Source organism: Buceros rhinoceros, unplaced genomic scaffold (genome assembly GCF_000710305.1).
Source record: "Buceros rhinoceros silvestris isolate BGI_N320 unplaced genomic scaffold, ASM71030v1 scaffold1903, whole genome shotgun sequence".
Taxonomy (NCBI): domain Eukaryota; kingdom Metazoa; phylum Chordata; class Aves; order Bucerotiformes; family Bucerotidae; genus Buceros; species Buceros rhinoceros.
The window spans coordinates 27,465-49,531 of NW_010405163.1; the positions used below are offsets into that span (position 1 = coordinate 27,465).

A 22,067-nucleotide genomic window follows, 5' to 3' on the forward strand; every position below is an offset into this window, starting at 1 on the left:
TTTCTATTTTGCAGTCTTGTTTTAAGCACCCATCAACTGATCCCAACTGCCCAAGTGAACGATATCTGCTCTACAGAGAATGGGCTCATCCTAAAAACTTTTTCAAACTGCAGCCCCTGGATTTCATCAGGTTGGTGTGACTGGGGCTGGACTGATGTAGAGGGAACTAGGAGTTTACATAGCTGGTCTTGTCTGGGAGATGTCAAAGAGGCACAGCTCAGTACTGAGGGCAGATACATACACCCCTATCAATTCATGCATGGGAGCATACTCTGTGCACAGTTTCATAATAAACCAGCTCCTTTCCTTCCTTCCACCCCACCCCACCCCCTTTCTATCCTCTTATAAAAGCACAGAAGTGTTAATAGAAATACCCAGTTGTAATACTTCCACAAACTGGAAGTTCAAACTGGAGGAATATAACCATATAAGTTGGCACAAAATATCTGAAGTGCCATTTAAAACAGAAATATGAGTTCACTTGCATTTCAGAAAAAATCCTTTCTCTTCCACAGGAAATACTATGGAGAAAAAATTGGAATCTATTTTGCTTGGCTGGGCTTTTACACTAACATGCTGATCGTGGCTGCCGTTGTAGGAGTAGGCTGTTTCCTGTATGGATGTCTGGCAAAGAACAACTGCACATGGAGGTACGTGATCAGGCCTATTTTAATATCACATGCCATTTTTCATGGACCACAAGAGGGGGACTGTACAGGTTTTGCAAGACACCAGAGAATAAAAGAGACAAAATGGAAGGGCAAGAACAACCACAGTTGTGGAATTGAAAGTAAAAGCATTAAATATGAGATAAGAAGAGTAATGGATGTCCATGGACCATTACAGTGATAGACATCTGAAAATTTGTTATTTCATTATTTTATTTATATTTTGCACTAGGTTCACCACACCTAGTGCAGAAACAGGAAGAGTGGCACTCAAAAGTCAATAAAAATTGCCGTAACACATGATTTTCACTGTGATAATCCTTAAAGGAGATATCCACAGAACTTGATAAAACCCCCAAAATTTCTTTCCTCTATGTTGAAAGAAGAGTAGAGGAAAAGCAACAGCCCAGGGGTTTCAGCTGCCCAGGATACGTTGGGAGGAGAGGTATAGTCATGACACAGTTTCCCCCATCAGAACATGACAAAATTCAACCAAGGCACAATGATCCAGGAAAAAAACATATGAGTTATTGTGCCAAATTGTCTATAGGCCATCACACCGTATACTCTCCGCTAGAAGGGCGTTTATAAAACTGGCTGAAGGGCTGTACCAGAGCTCCACTCCTGTGGCAGATGTATACCCGTTTAGCCATATGCTGGTATTAGCATTTAGTTAAATAGTTGATCTCCCTCCAGCTGGTTTACCTCACTGATGTATTTATAGAGAGCAATTACATCATCTTTCAGCCTCCACCATACTAGGTTAGTACACACAGTTAGGAGGCAATTCTTTTGCCATGTCTTAGGAGACAGATCTGCCATTCCTTGCACTACCCTAGCAGCCCCCCTCTGCACATTTTCCAGCTTTTTAGAAGACCACAGGGACTAGGTAGCCATTTTGGTTCTGCAGCTACTCCTTGCTCTGGTAGGCAGTGTTCCTCTTCCTTCTACCCTCAGACTTGCTATGATAGTGTGTGAGCATGTAAGTGTGGGTTTCCTATTGAAGAGTGAGAGATTTTTATTTTTAATGTGAACAGTTTTGAGAATTACCACCACATACAAGGGATGGAAATTCTTTTCTTCCTATGTCATGCATTTCTGAGATCAGAACTGAATGGAATCAGAATGGAAATGCAGACGTGTTGCTGGGGTATGGGGCTGATTCCTGAGAGCAGATCACTGGTATATTATTCCTCAGTTCCTTGAGATTACTGCACTGTCCTCATGTGCGAAAAAGGACTAAAGAATTTAGTGTTGGTGAGTGACTGACTAGTTTTGTTTTTAGCCAAGAAGTATGTGATCCCAACATAGGAGGTAATATCATAATGTGCCCTCAGTGTGATAAAGTATGTACCTACTGGAACCTCACCATCACTTGTGAATCGTCCAAGGTAACTACATTTACAGCTTATAGACACACTATTGAACTTCAGTTGCACTTTCTCCAATACTACACATAAAATGACCTTGTTCCTCCACTAATGTCCTGCAGAATTGCTAAACTGTGCACATAGTTGTTACTTTCGATACAGCTGAGTTTGACTGAACTTTGAGAAGTAAAAAGAAATGACATTATTTGCTCCAATTTTATATAAGGTTAATTTTTTTTTTATTATTTCACATAGCTGCCAAATATTTGATGCAGGACTAAAATGTTTTAAAAATTCAGTTACTGAAGTCTTCATTCAGTAGCTCTGAATCAGTTTTGCCAAGGAGATGTTTAAAGCATGTTTTGTTGTTTCTAAATTCTGTCCCCTCCGTCCCCAAAGAAGTTATCTGGATCCATGCCTTGAATTTGACCCAAGGAGGAGATGGGTACAAGGACAGGCTGATGCTGGCCATGACAGAAGCTGTGACACAGCTGTGTCCTGTTAGCAGTGACACAGCCAGACTCTTGATCTGAGTTCCTGTCTAGAGGAACCTCGCTTTCTTTCTCCATTACCTTCTCTCACTTGGCTAATGTTAGACATTTGTCATTCCTTCCCATAGATTCAGTCACTCCCAAAACTGCAATTTTTCAGTGATTAGTCAAAAATATTTTGCCCAGCTTTAACGTGTTGCTTCAGCACACTAAAGGGTTAAAGAAATAAGAATACAGGGAAAAGGCTATGATGGAAATAAAAGGCAAATTTTGTCCACGGGGGTGTCTCATCAGAATGTGTTTTTGCTTACTAGCTTGATCTGTTGTCAGCCTGCCCATGAGAACCAGATGTTTCTATTGCCATTTTGTGGCTGTATTAAAAATACATAACTCTACAGAGTTCCCAGACCAGAAGAACTGTTTTTCCTCTTCCTGTACAACAGATGGAAGGAAGTTTGAGAGCACACCATTTTACTAACCCCTTGCTGCATATTTGGCTTATATTTTTAATCCTGGGCTTTGCATTTAATTTCCTTAATTGACCGGAGGGTGGTGTGCATTGACAGAAATTGAGGAAGCACTATCAATAAGGGTTGTTTACTAAACTACATAAAAACTAAAAGTCAACATGCTCAGTAAGCAGCCTCTGTTCTGGGTCAGTGTAGAAGAAAAAAAAAGTTGTCGATTATATTTGAAGACTTATTTTTCTGTTCCATTTTTCCAGAAACTCTGTATATTTGATAGCTTTGGAACTCTGGTGTTTGCCGTATTTATGGGAATATGGGGTAAGTCGATTTCAACAATTGTGGTTTGTCATCTAATTTTGGCTAAGCTTCCAGCATCAGGCAAGAAAACACGGATAAATTTGCAATGGCTTCATTTTCTAGCACTCAAGAATTCACTAGTAGGTAGCTCTGCAGAAGATAGGTACATTCACAGGAGCTCTTTTTTAGCATCATAAGAAAGCAAAAAATTATAGAACTTGAACTTGGTCTTCAGTGTCTGTTTTGTTTTGTTTGACTTGGAGAAAAGTCCAAGAGAAGCAATTAGAGTTGCCTCATGTTCATCCAGCAGGAGCCAGCCACATGCTTAAGGATATCTGCCAGACGAGCTGGGTTTTTTTTCCAAAGAGTTTTGGAGCTGCCTGTGCCTATTACCAGCTGTGTGACTGCACAATGCCATCGAAAAATAGTCATTTATTGTATTTCCCAGGATTTTTTTCCTCCTGTCTTTATTTAAGAAAATGATTGTTAAAACGTGCAGTAGTCACAAGCACTAAATCTATCTTTTAGTGGAGAAAATATATCTCCAGGATGTTTCCCATGGGTCAAACCACTTGGTGCTGTATTCAAGGGATTAGGCAAGGTTTATTTTCCCAGAAACAGGTTCATTTGTTCATATTAGCAACTTTGTTAACTGGCTTTTGTTGCACTCTTATCCAGAAATTACCAAAAGAAGAGTCTGTTAGGTCTCTATAAATGTTAAGTCTCTGTACAGGCTACTATAGAGAAATTAACTCATGTAAACTTTTTGAATTCATATGTAGTTGACAAGAACACATGATTTTCTTTCTCTGTAAAATACATTGTATTTTTATTTTCCCATGATGACCTAAAGTGCTTCAAAATAGCTAGTGCTCTAAATAAATATAAAATGAAACATATCAATTAAAAAACAATACGACTTTCAAAATATATGCTAAAAACTATATACCAGCAGGAAAGCCTCTGAATAAAAGAAAATTAGATGTTTGATACTAATGTAATCTTCTCCTGTCCACTGAATAGTTAACTTATCTGCAATTTGCTTTTTAATTAAAATTGTGTTTCCTGTTTTGAAGAATGGTTCCAAGAGTAATAATTACAAAGTTAAGCTGCGTGGTTATAGTGATGGCTGCAAGGTCTATTAGTATTCTTGTCATATGTCCACCATATAAAGAGGTGCATCGCATTACAGCAATTCAGTCAAAAATTGTACTGCATCCAAATGACCCCTGGTCCTGATGCAAATCCAGCTGCAATTTTCATATTGCTCTAATACTTCTGTAGATCTCCTTGTCTAAAAAAAAAATTAGATTTTAGATACATTATTGCATCATTATTATCAATACACCTTAAATAATTCCGATTTTTTTTAGTGTATTCCCTTCAAAGATCTTAAAACGCTATAAAACAACAGAGAATTAGTGCTCAGGAATTAGCCCTCTCTACATTAATGCTCTGGACCAACACTTCTGCCTCTTCTCCCATGATGGTATGACTGCTGGTCGTGGCAAAGGTCATGAACAAGAGGCAGCTTCTGCTTCACTTGCTGCCATCACTGGGTCCCCTCCCTGAGCAAGATTAATTAAACAAACAAATCTTCTCCAATGAAGGCATTTCTTTTTAGTCTTCGGTGACACAGCTTCAGAGGCAGAACACCTGGGCCATACCGACTGGCAGTGTTGAGGGGCACATGAAAGGGGACTACACACACCACCAGCATGAGGTGGAATTAGTGCTCGTATCTCCTGATTCTCAAGTATAATTTTTTCCCACTGTTTAAAAAAAAAATGCTGGCTCAAAATAAAAGGAAAGTGTCAAATCCAGCAGCAGGTCCTTCCTTTCTGACAGTCACAACTTGGTTGCTGGCTTATTTTAGCTAGAAGATATTTTCTTTGTATTAGGGCTGGCAGAGCTGTCCCCATGTTATGTGCCCTTCTTTCGCTGTTAGCACAAGGCTGACACAGGAGGCCCTGCACTTCTGGACTCCCCAGCAGCAGCTGGATTTGCAGCTGGAGCAAATCAGTATAGCCTATAGCGTCCTGTGATTTGGGCTGGGCAGCAGTCAGAGGTTTATGGAAGACCAATCTTGCTCCTGCAGGAGAAGGCAAATATGATCTTCTGGCCCACTGCTTGGAATGGCCTTTGTGCTTCTAAGCCTGAAGTAGCAGAGAAGTCCTTGTGCAAGAGGCCCCCGACGGAGGAGGGTTTCCTGGGGTTTTCCTTGTGTACAGATGCCAAAGTCATCTCACAGTCCAGCCCATAGAATTTTCTGGGGTTAAATGTTTCAGTTTGGGGTTTTTCAGGTGTGGTATTGGAATACCACCCGATATTGGAAATACCCTTTAATGTTTGAATCTGTAACTGCACGCCATTGATGTTTCATCATTCAGGGTGAGGGGCTAAACCAATAAAAGCAAGACTTTTAGGGGTAATTACTCCAAGGCAATGGGAGTAATGAGGAATGCAGTGATGGGATACTAACTCCTCCTGGAGTCAGTGCTGCAGAGCCACACCACTTATTCAGTCTGAGGATGTGCTGTCTCCAGTAATAAAACATCAGGTGTACTGGGGAGCATGGTGGTGACACCCATCATCCTGAGCTCCTCCCAGCCTTCTTAGCTGGATCTGTCCTTGCCTCTGCTGCCAAATCTATCTCCATCGTGTCTCTGGACAAGGTAATGAGTTTGACTGAATTCATGTCTAGCCAGGACCGCTTAGGCATCTGTGTACCTGGTCCCCCAGTGCTTCCAGTTGTAGAAGCACGGTCCAGGGAAACTGATGGCCCAGCCCAGAGAGCTTCTAAGCTCCATGCCATGCAAAAATACCTGCAGTCCATTCAGATTCATGCTAGCAGAGGAGGAAAGAGAGCTGTAATTCAACTGCTTTACCGTTTATCATTGGTTCCTGAAGTTTGCAAACTGATAATGAATGAACATGAGCTTTTATTCATGGAGATTTTTGGCATCCTGAGTTCTTCCTTTCTAGAAGTCCTGCACTCCCCAGTGTTTTGTCTCCACCTATGCAACACTATTTATCTCTGGTTTCTCATATTAAAGGATCTGTGTACAAAGCAATAATTGCGTAAAGAAGTAGATTCAGCTATTTTCACCATCACATAAGCCAGGAAGGGTTTTGTTCCACGTCTGTGAAAATCTGTATGGAAAAATGAGCCACTTATTATAGCCCAGCGAGTCAAGCAGTGTCCAGTACTCATGTGGTATTGCTCATATTGTCTATCTTCTGGGTAGTTACTTTGTTTTTGGAGTTTTGGAAGCGACGACAGGCTGAACTGGAGTATGAATGGGACACAGTTGAGTACTTAGAGCAAGAAGAACAAGTCCGCCCAGAATACGAAGCTCAGTGCACTCATGTAGTAATGAACGAAATCACACAGGTAAGGAATATCTTGATAACCAGTGATGGGTACTGCAATAGACATGTTGTGAGAGGACACTATGAAAATAGTGAATCTGGACTGAAGCTGTATAAAACAGCAGTGTACACATGCATGAGAGGGAATTTGTGCTTAACTGTGGGCACCTTAAAGTGCCCTTAAAGTTGCCTGTTTGAGGAGCTTGCACTGCTGAGGTTCCTGTGTCACAAATAAACAGAAGTAGGCATTGTCCTCGGCTTAGGAGACTAAGTCTACATTATTAAATCTCCCAATAAATGATTCAGTGCTGCTGCCAGAGGCCAAGATCACAGAGCATTTGCTAAGTTTGCCTAAGAATGCGTCAGGGAAAAAAAAGGGTGAAATAGAGGGAAAGATGTTACATTACATATCATGCCAAGACAGGTTTTTTAACTAAAGATGTCTCTGTTTGAAGCATTTGTTTTATTTGTTGCTAAGTGCATGTGGATGCAATTACGATTAATAACAGCAAACTCACAGGGACAAGGACGATCCTCATTTCAATGAAAGAGGATTTTTATTTATGAGGCTCTTACTTCCGATCTGTATTTATTATACATTTTTAGTAGCTTTAGCTTCTAGAGCTCGCTCCAGCTCAGCTTTCATTTTTTTGTTATTCTCTGCCAATATATTACTCTAGTGTTTATCTGATCATTTGCACTGCTTTCACATTCCACCCACATTACACTAATGTTTATTAGAGGGCACTTTAAAAGTTTCAAAAATAACTGCTATAGTTGAAACTATCTTATAGAGATCTTCTTCTTGTATCTTGTACTACTAAAAACCTTGGTCTGTTTAAAAGCTTATAAACCTATGCCAACTTTAATGTATCAAATCATAGCTAGAAAGTTCCTTTCAGACAGTTCAAAAAATGAAGAATATGCTGAAACATAATGATTGTGATCCTCGGAGATCCTGTAAAGACTTAGTGAATTTTTCACACCACCATACTGGGGCAGGCATTGTCTTGGGAAAGCCATCCCATTGCTCCTATAGGATTAACTGAGAAATACTGAGATCAGGGACCAAAATTTTAGAGCCTGTTAATTTTAGGCAGTGAGGTTTGAAAGATAGTGACCTTAGATGCCATGATCAGCCAAGAAGGATGACTCCATTCAAAAGGACTATGCACCCTGTCGTAGCTGAAGTCAGTAAGAGCTGAGGACACTCAGCCTCTATGGAAGTCATTTTTATCGTAGAATGGGCAAAAAAAGTCAGGCAAGACCTCTGAAATCATGAATAAATGTGAGTTCCCAGGATAACGGGGACTTCTTTCCTTTTTTCAGCCCTCAATATCATAAAGAGTTTAATTGAAGCACACAAAAATATGAAGAAAAGATTGGGTGCATCCTTAATCTATTTCCAAATTTTTTACAGCAAGAAGAGCATGTGCCATACACCGCCTGTGGGAAGTGTGTACGGATAACTTTCTGTGCAAGTGCAGTCTTCTTCTGGGTAAAGTTCTCTTATTCTTTCACCTCATTAATTCAATTCTCTAGTGTGTCTGAATAAAGATCCTCCTGAGCTGAACAAAAGGTAACAATGCAACAGGCTCAGTTGGTTCTCCATGTGATGCATAAACCAAGCTCATAAGGTATGGATGGACTCACATGAAGAAGGTAGCTTTAGTCACTGAATACTCATGAGCATTCAATAGAAAATATGCTTCAAAATATCCTGCAGCTGTAACTTGTGAGTTATATTTGTGAACGTGGTCCGTTGGCTTTTCCCTCATTATTTTAAGACAAATGTCTTTGCTTTTGCGAGGGAGTAGAGGAAAGACTTTGGTTTATATGCTCTCCTCCCTCACAGTTTTTCTCCTACTTGTTCCAGCTGTTTCCTGCAATATCATGTCTCACACTCCTGGGCCTCTTTTCAAGGTTTTCCGTTTCACTTAACAGAGCAAAGCTGGACACTCCCTAATCTTCCAGAGCTGCTGCTTTAATTACAACTAAAACTTGAAAGCAGTCCAGTCACCCATGAAACAATATATAACATCGTGAGAATGTCCTCTTCGCCTGTAGCACAAAACAGCTGGAAAAGACCCCATCCTAGGGTGACAGGAGACAGAGAGGAGATAGAATGGCGGCTGGCAGCCCAGGAAAGCCTCAGCATTAACGTGTCTGAAACACAAAGGAAATAAGACTTTCAATTAAAGTTTAAATAGATACTTTTAATGGTTTCAATAGATTTAAACAGGCAGGACTTCGGGTTGAAGGGAAGAGGTTTGGTCTGGGTTTGTCATTTGTGTTACTGCACTCTTATTATGCGCAGGGTAGGGGGAGGTAGGTGAATTCATAGCTGTTTGCAGAGATAGTGAAAAAAATATTCACAGCTTGCTCTATGAACCTCAATCTGAATAATAGCTAGAGAACTGGCAAGAAATAAAAGCAGGAGGAGAAGCAGAAAGAGAGGAGATGGCAAGCAAGAGGGGGTACATGGATCATCATTACGAGGCCTGCAGATTGTATGACTGGCTTAAAATTTGTCTGTTCCTGCAACGGGTCTGTATTCGGTAACATTATCATGTGAAAGAGAAGGTGCAGCCCGCTTCATAACCAATGCAGACTTGCTAGTACATTTGCCATCCTGCCAACTGCCCAATGTCAAAAGAGGGAGATTTCTTCCATCACATGCCTCGAGGCGTAAGATTTGATTATGCATCTCATTATCTTCGCTTGCAGCGGTACAAACCTTGTTATTAGTCATAAACCAGACCATCTCTTTTCTTCCCTGCAGATTGACTATGCTGCACGGGAAAAAAATGGCTTTGTTTATGAATTCTGTATTTATTGCCTTCTATCTTATTTGATCATCCTCTTGCAATGGAATGACAGGCACACAACTGGTTTCCTTTAGCCTGTTGCAAAAAGTGTTTCAAGCTCACTTTTTCCTAAAGCCAGTGGTTCAACATTAACATCTTTCTTGTGTTCCCTTGGCAGATTCTTTTGATTATTGCTTCAGTCATTGGAGTCATTGTCTACAGGCTCTCGGTTTTCCTGGTGTTTTCTGGAACGTTGTCACAGCACATTAGCGGGATGGAGGCGATCCGCAAGTACCTGACTCCGCAGACAGCCACTTCAATAACTGCTTCGCTCATCAGCTTTATAGTCATTATGGTTCTCAACGTCATCTATGAAAAAGTGGCAATCCTTATTACTGACTTTGGTATGCTGCTGCTGTACCTCAGATGATAGAAATTCAGGGGAAAATAGCGGAAAAACCAGCATTTATATGTATAATAAGAATTCAAATAAATTCCTATACCACAAAATTCAAAATTTTCCCACCAAATCACACAATACCACCCAGAAGTTTTCATATACTTATTTTCTCAGTATCAAAGGAATATGAAATTCAACTCTTTGCCTGAAAACTCCTTGTATAGCCAGCATGAAAGTTTGATTGTTTAGTTTTGTGCTTGTGAAGCAGACAAAGCAAAGAAAATTACTATAATAACCAAGCTTTATGAAAACAGATCAGTAATGCGTAACACATTCAATTACATTAGCTTTAGTTTATGGGGAAAATAGCTGTTTTCTTATAAATAAATGAAATAAGGTCACTGTTCCAAAGCTAGATACCATTCCCATGTTATTAAATAGATAAACAGTCACAAATATTATTATTCTTTATATGCAGTCCATCAATATTAAAGCAGCTATTTTACTTTAGATGTGTGAAGTAGTGCGGTGTTTTAATATAGTTTCATTTAATTCTGTTTCATCAGTTCAAAATGTTACATTTGCATCTTTCTTGAATGTGCTGGATTTGGGTGCTTTTTTTTCCTGAGTTATCAGAATTTTTTCTTGTTCTTTTTCTTTATTGTCAGGGAACAAGTTCTTTCCTTTTTACAACCCATATAGTTTTAGAATTAGCATAATGGCTACAGCATACATGGAGATTATGTACAATCTAATTTATAATGCTCTCAGCCATATTAAGGAATACAAGGCATACACATACGCTTCCAGCTGAGGCTCTAAAGCAGCTTGTAGGTTACTTGTAGGTTGGCTTTTTTAAATTTTTTTTTTAATTTTGTTTTTTTAATTTCAGAGCTTCCAAGGACACAAACTGACTATGAAAACAGTCTGACCACAAAGATGTTCTTGTTCCAGTTTGTCAACTACTATTCTTCATGCTTCTACATAGCCTTCTTTAAGGGTAAATTTGTAGGTCACCCTGGAAATCCAGTTTATTGGCTAGGAAAGTATCGCAATGAGGAGGTAGGTGTGTATGATAGTGTTTGTTTTTAAACAGCAGGAGCCATTAGCCCAGGTATTCTGCTGCAGTTAGAAGTGTGTAACATAGTTGTACATACTTAACATGAGGGTTAAAAAAGTGACTGCCTCCCAAGCCAATTGCCTCCTTAGTAACCTCTAGCATAAAAGAATACGACACGAGACCAGTTGGGCTCAGAAATGTATTATGCATACCCAGACAAGCTTATTTGCCTGTGGTCCAACAATCTGAGAACTGGCACATGACAAGGGGAGAACATCAATAGAAGCATTCCTTTTCTGCTGGGTGACCTGGTCACAGCACAGTACAAAACTGCATGGCTTCATCTGGTATTTCACTCTTTCATTGGTGTCCTGTCAACTTACCATATGTGGCCTGTAATTGCCTTTTGCATACCTTAGTGGAAAGGTTTGCCTTAATAATCTTAATAATAATATTGCTTTAAGAAATGTTATCGTAATAAATCAGGAATATATTATTTGAAATGCTTCATTCACACCTGAAAAGTTACTCAACTTGAACAATTTTTCATGTCTCTCCTAACCTTCAGTGTGATCCAGGTGGATGTCTCCTTGAACTCACAACTCAGCTTGCCATCATAGTAGGAGGTAAAGCAATCTGGAACAACATTCAAGAAGTGCTTCTTCCGTAAGTTTAAACTATTAAGTAAACTGTTTTTTCATAGTTGAAAGATATTGCTTTTGCTTGATGTATTCAGGCATTTGGTCACTAAATTTGATAGGCACGAATTGTATTCCAAAGTCTTTTGGGGCCTTCTTAGACACTTTGGGTATTTTCAGTCTGGCAGGTCTGAGCTCCTGTCTCTATAATTCTGACTGATTGTAGTTCTAATCTGACATGCTTCCTTCCTCTGCAAATCAACCTCAATCTGTTTCAGCTTGGATATTTAAAACTGAGGCAATAGAAGCTCTGAAAATATTAAACTAAAGAGAGCTGCTTAATATTGAGTGGAATGATTTGTTGTTATACATTGGGCTTTTAAAAATCATTCGTAAGTTACTAATTTAACTCATTTAGTTTTCCAGTTATATTTGACAATCATAGTGTATACGTTCTCTTTCAGTGGGGCAGTTCTCTGGAAGGTCATGTCTTAATGTGAACAGCAAGCAAAGTACTAGCCACAAATGCCCTTCATTTAATTTAGGCTAAGTTACTATTCAGGACTCTGTTCCTTCTTCCAGGGCTTGGTCTTTATTTTATGCTGATCAGTGGCTGTTGTGTTGCTTAGAGTAGGGAACTCCCAGTTTGCTCAAGCCCTCATGAATGCCATAAGCACCAGCCCATGCCATTGTATTCCCTCTGGCTGTGACTCTTCCAAGCCCACGAATTGTGCTCCTTTGCTGTGCAGTAACCCCATTTCAAAGCATATCATAAACACTGTCTAGGGTTGAGGCTAGAGTGTTCTGCTGAGATACAGTTCCTCCAGACCCCAATGCTCTGTATATGTTGCTGGTTGCAGGATGGACCTGTAGACCAATCCTCTTTTCAACATCTTCTTTTGCTGGGGAAGGGTCCCTAGACTGTGAGCGCCTGCAGATGTCAGCTTCAACTATAAACAACTGACTCCCCATTTTGTGTACAGGAAATATATTCATCTGACTGGAATCTTTGATTCACTTTCCAGGGTGACAACTAACAGTTAGGTGTTGAAATACTGAGTATCACTTCTGGATCTGGTTCTCAACTGCTCTCTCATTCTGAATCTCTGCAAGTATAAAAGAGGACCATTTTGTTTTCTTCTGTGTTGATAGACATTTGCCCCCACCCCCCTTTTTTTAATATGGTTCTTTGACTGTTGAAAATGGCTACAGCCAATTCATCAGTTTTCTTAAATACTCATGCAAGCCTTTCAGATGGGAAGATCAGCCTCACCTTGATCACTTGGAAGGTGAAGGAGCAGCTAATGCCGGAAACCATTTCCAGGCACATGAAGGACAAGAAAATCATTAGGAGTAGCAAGAATGGATTTACCATAGGGAAATCATTGTTGACCAACCTGCTAACCTTCTATGATGAAATTTCTGGCTCAGTAGACGAGGGGAGAGCTGTGGATGTTGTCTACCTGGTCTTCAGTATGGGTGTTGACACTGTGTTCTATAAAAGCCTCATAGAGAAGTTATGGAAGTATGGGCTGGATGAGCAGACAGCAAGGATCTGAAGGATCCAAGGATCAGCAGGACTGAAAACTGGCTTGATGGCCAAGCCCAGAGGGTGATGATCACTAGCATGAAGTCTAGTTGGAGGCTAGTCACTAGCAGTGTATGCCAGGGATCACTACTGGGTCCCATCCTGTTTAACAACTCCATTAATGATCTGGATGAGGGGACAGAGTGCACCCTCAGCAAGTTTTGCTGATGACACCTAACTGAGGGTTATGCTACCACCCAGAGGGATCTTGACAGGCTGGAGAAATGGCCTGACAAGAACCTCATGGAATTCAACAAGGGGAAATGCTAAGTCCTGCACCTGGGGAAGAACAACCCCACGCACCAGAGTATGCTGGGGGTTGCCCAGCTGGAGCAGCTTGGCAGAAAAGGGACTGGAGGCCCTGGTGGATACCAAGTTGAGTCTCAGCTAGCAATGTGTCCTTATGGCAAAGAAGATGAATGGTATCTTCAGCTGCATTAGTAGCGCTCCCAGCACACTTGTTGAGGGAAGTGATCCTTCCCTTCTACTCAGCCCTGGAGAGGCCACATCTGGAGTACTGTACCCAGTTCTGGGCCACCCAGTACCAGAGAAACAAGGACATACTTAAGAAAGTCCAGCAAAGGGCCACAAGGATGATTAAGGGACTGGAACACCTCACATACGAGGAGAGACTGGAAGGACTGGGACTGTTCAGCCTGGAGAAGAGGTGACTCAGGGAAATCTTATCGATGTATACAAATATCTGAAGGGGGAGAGTAAAGAACAGGGGTACAGACTAATCTCAGTGACAGGACCAGAGGCAATAGACACAAACTGAAACACAGGAGATTCCCTCTGAATATCAGAAAACACTTTTTCACCTTGAAGGTGACCAAGCACTGGCACAGATTGCCCAGAGAGGTTGTGAAGTCTCCATCTTTGGAGATGTTGAAAAGCCATCTGCACTTGATCCTGGGCAACTGGCTCTAGGTGGCTCTGCCTGTGCAAGGAGGGGTTGGGCCAAATGACCACCAGAGGTGTCTCCCAACCTCAACCACGCTATGATTCTGTGAATTTTGTGATCAGAAGGAATTAATCTGTCTAACCACAGGCCTACATTTAACTCAATTTTTTGTTACCTTGGTTTTTATGTGGTCATTCAGGTGTACAATGTAAGTATAAATCACTATGATTCTGATATATTGTCCTTTTACGCTTTTATTTATGGTTGCAAATAACTGCTTTCAAGATAGGGCAACAGAAGATTATACTCATGTTTGAAGGAACTTTTCAGTATGAATCCACTTTTCAGAACTGAATCCACTGTTCAAAGCTATAAGAGCACAAATGTCAATTTTTTCCATTCACTGAACCTTTTAGGTTACTTTACCAATGTTAGTGGTCTTTTTCTCCCTGGCTGATAGTTGGGTTAAGAATCTAATCGGAAGATACTGTGCTGCTGCTCGATCAGAAAAAGTTGTTCCACGCTGGGAACAGGACTACCACCTGCAGCCCATTGGAAAACTTGGACTGTTTTATGAGTACCTTGAAATGGGTAAGTAGCAGTTTAATTAGGGCTCACTGCCACTGCTGTATGTGATCACGCTCTACAGAAGATCTTCACACAAGTACTGCTTAATTAGTGTATAGACAGAGGAGACATGAATGTTTTCCAAGACAAGTTTTGATGAGCCATTACAGATAGTTCTGCAAACTTTTATTAAGCAGCTAAGCCTTAATCCAATTTATAACTAGGAATCAGTGTGGGATTATACAGGTAGGAGTACTGCTGCTTCTTTGCCCCACCCTCTGAGAAATGTGTACAGAAGGCAGACCACTGCCGTGTTCTGGTGTTGTACAGTAGAGCCCTGTGTCATACTGCTCTGACGGGGTTCTACAGTCACCCGGACTTGTCGGTGGTCTCTTGGGAGGCCGCAGATTTTCGGTATGTTGCTACCATCCATTCTGTCATAGCATTGCCTGCATACTTGTTGCAGCAGCCAGACACCAATCAGATGATTGTTAGTTCAGGCTTTTCAGCACAGTAATGAGACGGATAAGCATTAGATTTCCACGTCTTCGTGATGAAGACAAAAGGAAGAAATGGATGTTTAACTACAAAGAGTAGTTCCTCTTGGTGAGTTGTGACTTGTAACATTTTCCTAGCCCTTCACCTAGCAGGTTTTTTCAGTACTGTCATGCTCCTATCTTCTCATACAGAAGATTCACTAGGAACTCAGCTACTCGTTCCTGTCTCTCTCTCCCACAGTTGGAGTATATAAAGTACACATGCGTATATGTGCATGTCTCTAGTAAGTGAAAGCCTCATCGATGTTTTCAACCTCTCCCTTTGACAGTTATACAGTTTGGCTTTGTGACTCTGTTTGTGGCATCATTCCCCCTGGGCCCCCTTCTGGCTCTTATGAACAACATGTTGGAAATCCGGTTGGATGCATGGAAGCTGACAACCCAGTTCAGGCGCATGGTTCCACAGAAGGCACAAGACATCGGTGCGTGGCAGCCCATCATGCAAGGCATAGCCATTCTGGCGGTGGTCACCAATGTAAGTACAGTGCCAACAACTACAAAAGGTAAAATGCCTCCACTACAGGTGTTGCATCCCAAAGTGGGAATACAATGTGTGGCAATGTAGTACTTAAATGATTGTAAATTAATTAAGAGTATCAGTCCCTTAAGACTTCAGCTCCTGTGAAATAGGCTCTCAGTTACTTTTCAAATGTTTTGGAAACAGAATATGGCTACTGGCTAAAGTATTATATCTAAAGAAAAGCAATTTTATTTAGAGTTGCTATAGTCTTCAGAAAAATCTGTTACATATGAAGACTACGTGCCCAGAGCTGGCCAGAGATATTAAGTCGTTCCTAACATCAGTTAGATCTCCTCTGGGTCTGCTCCAAATGAAGGAACAAGGACAGTACCCTGGGACTGGGATTTAACCATTCACCCAGCAGCACAAACCTCTGTGCAGAAAAATTTGTACAGTTCCTGTGCTAATACCAACCACTCTACACCCTGCTTTTCAGTGAAGGTCTCAGCAAGGAGACACAGAGGACATCAGTTTCGTTACGGTAATTTGAGGAGTGGGCACCTTGGACCCTCAACCCGTAACACACATCTTTCCTGAAATTATAGTGTATAGTACAGAGATTTTTTCAGACAGTCTACAGCTAAATGCATTAATTTTGAGTTGCAGTTTAGCTAAGTTATAATTAATTGTTTTTTCTACTTGTTGCTATTTCTACACTTGATACCTTTGTACTTGAATTTGGCTTTAAGCCTCAGAAATTCAGTTTCTTTCTTGTGTACTTAAAAATACAAAATTGCTGCTCCTACCATTTGAGATCAGAATTAATTTTCTGGGAATTTGCAAATTCATCTCTTTCTCAGTTGAATTTAAAATTAATTTCTAAAGTTTCTTTAAAATACTTAGGAAAAAAAGTCTTTTCTGATGAAGATACTCCTAACAATGAAATTCAGACCTTTCAAATTTCCCATATCATTAATTAACCAAATATTATACATAGGCTGCATTGTGGGGAGAAAAATAATCCGTTGGACTTTACCGCTGTGTATTATTTGATTGCTTATTCTTAAACAGTAGCTAATATGTATTATCTTTCAAAAAATTCTTACTGCTGCCCTTTCTTAAAGAACAGTGACCACTGGTTTCCTCTGCAGGGACAACACCACCACAGACTGTCCATGGCTAATACCCTCTTTCAACAAGGTCATTATTTTCTACTGTTATGAGGGGTTCTTTCTGACACACTTAAAGGTAGTCACTTCCTCCAGGACCTCGTCCTTGCGTTAACAGTACCTTACTGCACTCAGTAGGAGTTTCTGGAGAAACCAGTTGAGTCTGAAGACAAGAGTTCATCTTAGCCCAAGCTTTTACAGGAGGCTCTGCCTGTTTGGAGAATGGTGGACTTTGGCTAAGAGGAGGGAGATGGAGATGAGCTCTCTGTCATAGATAGGGGACTTATTTCAAGTAAAATAGCAGTTCAAATTTAAATAAGAACACAAGCCTACATTCCTGTATCTCAGGCACCTTCTGTAGTCATTAAGTGTTTGGCTGGTCTGGGTTATCAACCCCAGGAGTTCTGCTTTACAGAAATAATATAGGAATAAGTATGTGCTGCTTCTTTTCCCATACCCAGGTGACCGTCCCTGCATATTCCTCTCTCTTTTTCTCCTCCACTTTAAGAAGCCTTTGTTTTGCCCCTGGAAGGCTAAGGCTATTTTTGAAAAATGTATAGATGAGCTTGAATGATCTGACTATCTATCGGGTTATCATCTTCTCAGTAGCTTGTTTTTGTTATTTTGAGGGTTGGTACCATAAAGAAATAATAGTCCAGGGGGATTTCAGTGATTAGAAAAATTTTATATGTCAGCCTCAGCTACCAGATGTATTTTCAGATATTCAAAGGTCTCCCAAAACGGCCGCTTTTCTTGTTAGGAACTTTATTTTGCACTATAGCAATTCAACAAGTATGGTAAACATAGCTAGGGTGTAGAGAAGAGACTTGGCAGAACATAAAAGCAGAGAATTAAGCACAGAGAAATGTAGGAAAAAAGAAAGGGAACTTGAAGATAGAAAATTTACAAGAAAATCTGGGAGACAGGCAACAAGTTTGAGCATACGCTCCATCTGTTTCACACTGCTCTGCTGAGGCAAGCCAACCATAAATCCAGCTGTTCCATAGGCATGTGAACATCCAAGGCCTACTAGTAAATCTGGTGTTAAAATTTAAAAAAACAAAACAATGCAACTTCGGTAACACATGTTCAAATTGTTAGAAATATCAGGTGGCACCAGAGATACTTTGGGGATCTTTTGGTTTAATGCTTGTGCAAAAAATTGTTAATGATGACTCTCCTAGCAAATGATGTAAATCCCAGCAGATAATGCAAATTCACGGATGAAGCACAGCTTCATCCAGCATAGCTAAAAGTAGAGGCTGCATTGGATCGTATGCAAGTATTGGTGCATCAATATCCTCTTTTGAGCTATGCTGCTAGAAAACTTGAAAAATGAAAGGCAAAAAAGCTTCTGGTGCCCTGGAAGAAAAAAATATATATATTATGCTATTGGGTAAGTTAACTGTCTTTTCTAGTCTCCTGGGTTCAACATGGAGGAACCGAATGCTCCCATGTTGTCCACCAATGCAGGTGGATCTTGCAATACCACTATGAAATAAAGAGTTGGATGTACATCTTAAGATAACTTTAAAATATTGATATGAGTAACTTACTCATAGTCCTTATGATATTCAGGGCAGAGTTAAAGGGGCTTTGGTGACCTTACAGTGACTCAGACATGTATGGGCTTCTCTTAGGAATGTATTGATGCCCTGCTTTCTACAGAAAAATGACCCAGTAATGAGTGTCTGTCACTCCCCAGTCACAGCCCACCTGAGGCCTGTCTGAACTTTGCATCTTCTTTCACTCCAAATTCCTCCCTAAGTGCATGAAAACACGGAGTCCTCAATGTGCAGAAGTACATTTACGGCTTGGTTCTACTCTCTGTCCTCGCTGACAGGCACTCAATCCCAGTGTTCACGTGGCTGCTAAAAGCAGGCATGTTTCTTTCAGAGTCACCCTGTTTGGAGGTCTTGTGTTAGAGCGAGTTGATGACTGCAGTGTGAGCGCAGAGCACTGGCTGCTGACGTTGGTGGGGCTGTTAGCGTGCAAGGGCACAGCACCAGAGACTGTCATGTTCAAACTGCCCTGCTGCAGGTGTTGTAAGGACCTCAAAAGGATCAGCATTTCTTACTAATGAAGTGTGGGCTGTAAAGACCTCGAGCAAGTGCTAGAAGCCGTTTTCTTCTTTTAAGCATGCTTTTTTCTAGTTTGACATCCAGGATCTAGTATAAGTCATGAGTTTTTCCTTTATGATTCCTGCTTTGATTTTTCCTTAGTACCTAGAAACTGTTTCTTCTCTTCTGTCTGACTTGTTACAGCTGATTAGACTTGGGTAGTGTATCATCTCGTTCATTCATTACCTTTGTAACACCTGCTAGTAACTTGCAAGCAACTTTTGCACAAATCTGTCCATTTTGATACTTGCCACTAAGGCGCTGGACTTGCTATTCCATGTTACCAAAGCATCGGTTGTTGATTTGAAACTTGATTTTAATTAATTATGAAATAAATGGAAAAGTTTGTTCAGTAAAGCTTGGGAAGTAGAGAATGTGCTATTTGTCTGTAGTTCTCCAGTGCAGCACTCTGACATGCAGCCCGCAATTCAGGAGGAAAAAGAGTTTTCGTTTGAGAGGATGCCACAGGATTAGCCTTTGCGTTTCTGTCCTTGCAGCTCTCTGGAGCACATCTGGAGATCATTCTGAGAAAGGGAGGAGGGTGAGACAGGGTTCAGATTTAGGATGATGAGAGACCTGGGGCCTTGCAAAAAAAATTCAATAAAAGCAAATAAATTTTGTAAATACCATATTCCAGCATCTCTCTAAATACAAAGCAGCAGCATCAAACTCATTTGGCCCAAAGGGAGAAGGGAATTTTTTGCCTTACTGTTCAGTTGCTATTAGGTAATTTATGGCCTGACTGGATGAGCTAATGAATAGAAAGAAATTACATTTAACTAAAACTTTCTATGTTTGAACTTCAGCTAAAACCAGTGTAATTCAAGTGTGGGGTTGTCTCCCTGCAGCTGCAAGACTCGGTGATATATATATTTCTTGTCAGCCAAAAACACCTACTCTGCATGTAAATATAAACAACACAAAATTTTCACTTCATTTCACACTGGTATGTAATGCTTAAAACCAGTATTTACTTAAAAGTGCATGCCAACTACATTTGATGTAAGCCCAGTACACAGTCAGTACAGAAATACAATCTTATTCTTGAAAAATTTAAATTAGTTTATTTTAGTCTTAGGACACCTCCTTTTTCTTTCACATCAGCCAACGTACTCTCAACAAAACTAAATTGCAAAATATTCTGGAGAACGAAATATACATCTCGGACTTGGTCTCAGAAGCATTGCTTCTGCTATTTTGATCTTAACTACAGTTTAGCTTCTCAGGAACTTCAAAGTCAGCCAACTCAAAAGATAAGTCATTGGGATAGCGGTCATCATTTGGCTGTGGTGCTACTTGAGGTGGGTGGGTCTTGCATCCTTTTAAACTCCCCACCCTTTCCCTTCCCTGACTTCTCCCCTTGTGGCTGTCCCTTGTGTTGTGCTGGCACCAGCACTTTGACAAGCACACAAAGAACCAGATCAGGGAATGGATCCAGCGGGAATTCCCAGCCAGATCTGATCTGTTCTGCTGCACAGCTGCAGGAACGCCTGAGCCAGCACAGGGCACAGTGAACTGCTAGGGGCAAAGGCGGGAGGGACGGTGGTTGTTTTAGCTTGTACTGCCACCAAAGTAGTGTTCGAGGAACTGTAGAAGTGCTGTCCACATTTTTTTTTCACCCTCTCTCCCCCTTCTTCTCTCTCCCCTTTTTCTACAACTGTTGCAAACACCTCCTCACGTCCTCATGTCTCTGCCCTGGTTCTTTCCATCCACGTTGTCGAGTGTATTTTTCCCCTGCTATCAGACAAAAGACTCCTCTTTGAGCCCTGGAGCGCAGCTCATTGCTCCTTCTCAGCACCAGAGACGGCTGTCATCGTGAGTCGGCCAGGTAGCCTCTTGCTAGGCACTCAGCTGCAGATCTTGCCAGTGGAAAGTCTTCCTCACAGGGAAACCTTTCGAATTTGCAATAGCAGAGGAGGAGATTAGATTAAACATAGCTAACCGGTCCTCCAGAATAGGATGTTTTGGGAAGTTCATGAGTTTAGAAAAGGCTTAACACAACAAACCCAAGGATCCAATTTCCTACCCAGTTTGTGACTAGCAGACTGAGTAGGACAGGGACTCTTTTGGGAGCAAGATAAAAACAAATGGTCACATCATATGTAAAACAGCACTTTGCAGCTGCTACTAAAAAAATTACCTTGGCATCAAGAGCAGTTTCCACATGTACTGACATTGAAACATATGAGGCAACAACTGCCAAGATGAATTTGGGCTGGCTACCACCTCAGTAAGAGAGGGATGTTTCTAGGGTCAGAGATGGATCAGCTAAATATATATATATAATTTTTTTAATTCCTTTTCACTCAAACCTCAGAGTCCCTGGTGAAATTAAATTTTCTGTTACTGAAGGGCTCTTCCATTGCTTCCATGAGTTCCATCAGGCAGGATTTCCTTAAGCATCTCATAAGTACATCTGATAGCAAGCACGTTTGCTGAAGGATACCTTAGAGCACCTGAAGGTGAGTTTGACTGCTGACCTCCTCTGCATGCTCATGAGGAAAGAAGGGGTTTACAGTATAACTTTTTTAAGGCATCCAGCAGAGCTAGCGTAATACAAAAACCATACAGAGTGCATGTTCCAGAAAGAGATTAGTTTATGCCTGTGAGTGACTACGTGCTCATTTACAGAGAGAACCACTGACTGGAAAAGCACATTTTTCTATTTTTAGCTCATCCTGTAACTTTTGAGATACTATATATGGCAACAACATGCCTATTTATTTCTTAAATGCTGCTCTGCCTTTTTATCTTCTTTTGCTGAATGCAGGCTATGATCATTGCGTTTACATCTGACATGATTCCTCGTCTGGTTTATTACTGGTCCTTTTCGGTCCCTCCTTATGGGAATCACAGCACTCACACTATGAAAGGGTATATAAACAGTACACTTTCTGTCTTCAATATATCAGACCTCAAGAATGCAAGCAAGCCATCTTCCCCTTGGTTTGGGAACCAAACGACATGCAGGCAAGTGTCGAATAACCATTCTTTTCCAATGACAAAAATAAGTATATTTTTTTTAATATCTAAATCATATAATTCAATTAACAATCTGCAGTAAGAAATGTTAAAGCAAGTAAAAGCCAGAGTATTTTGCATGGCAGAACTGAATGGAAGTATTCACCCATA

The 22,067-nt window shown here is 40.7% G+C and overlaps 1 protein-coding gene across 1 annotated transcript in view; it reads left to right on the forward strand.

Annotated features, from left to right (window-relative positions):
• The window catches only part of ANO6 (anoctamin 6), a gene marked incomplete at its 3' end in the record, with an annotated part of 54,100 nt that overhangs the window by 22,410 nt on the left and 9,623 nt on the right, over positions 1-22,067 (forward strand). Inside the window, exons 6-17 of the mRNA XM_010133607.1 lie at positions 15-130; positions 516-650; positions 1,954-2,059; positions 3,254-3,314; positions 6,542-6,687; positions 8,086-8,163; positions 9,651-9,876; positions 10,765-10,934; positions 11,501-11,598; positions 14,523-14,653; positions 15,456-15,661; positions 21,706-21,905. Of these exons, the coding sequence (XP_010131909.1) occupies positions 15-130; positions 516-650; positions 1,954-2,059; positions 3,254-3,314; positions 6,542-6,687; positions 8,086-8,163; positions 9,651-9,876; positions 10,765-10,934; positions 11,501-11,598; positions 14,523-14,653; positions 15,456-15,661; positions 21,706-21,905 (1,673 nt within the window). The remainder of the gene's footprint in view (positions 1-14; positions 131-515; positions 651-1,953; positions 2,060-3,253; positions 3,315-6,541; positions 6,688-8,085; positions 8,164-9,650; positions 9,877-10,764; positions 10,935-11,500; positions 11,599-14,522; positions 14,654-15,455; positions 15,662-21,705; positions 21,906-22,067) is intronic.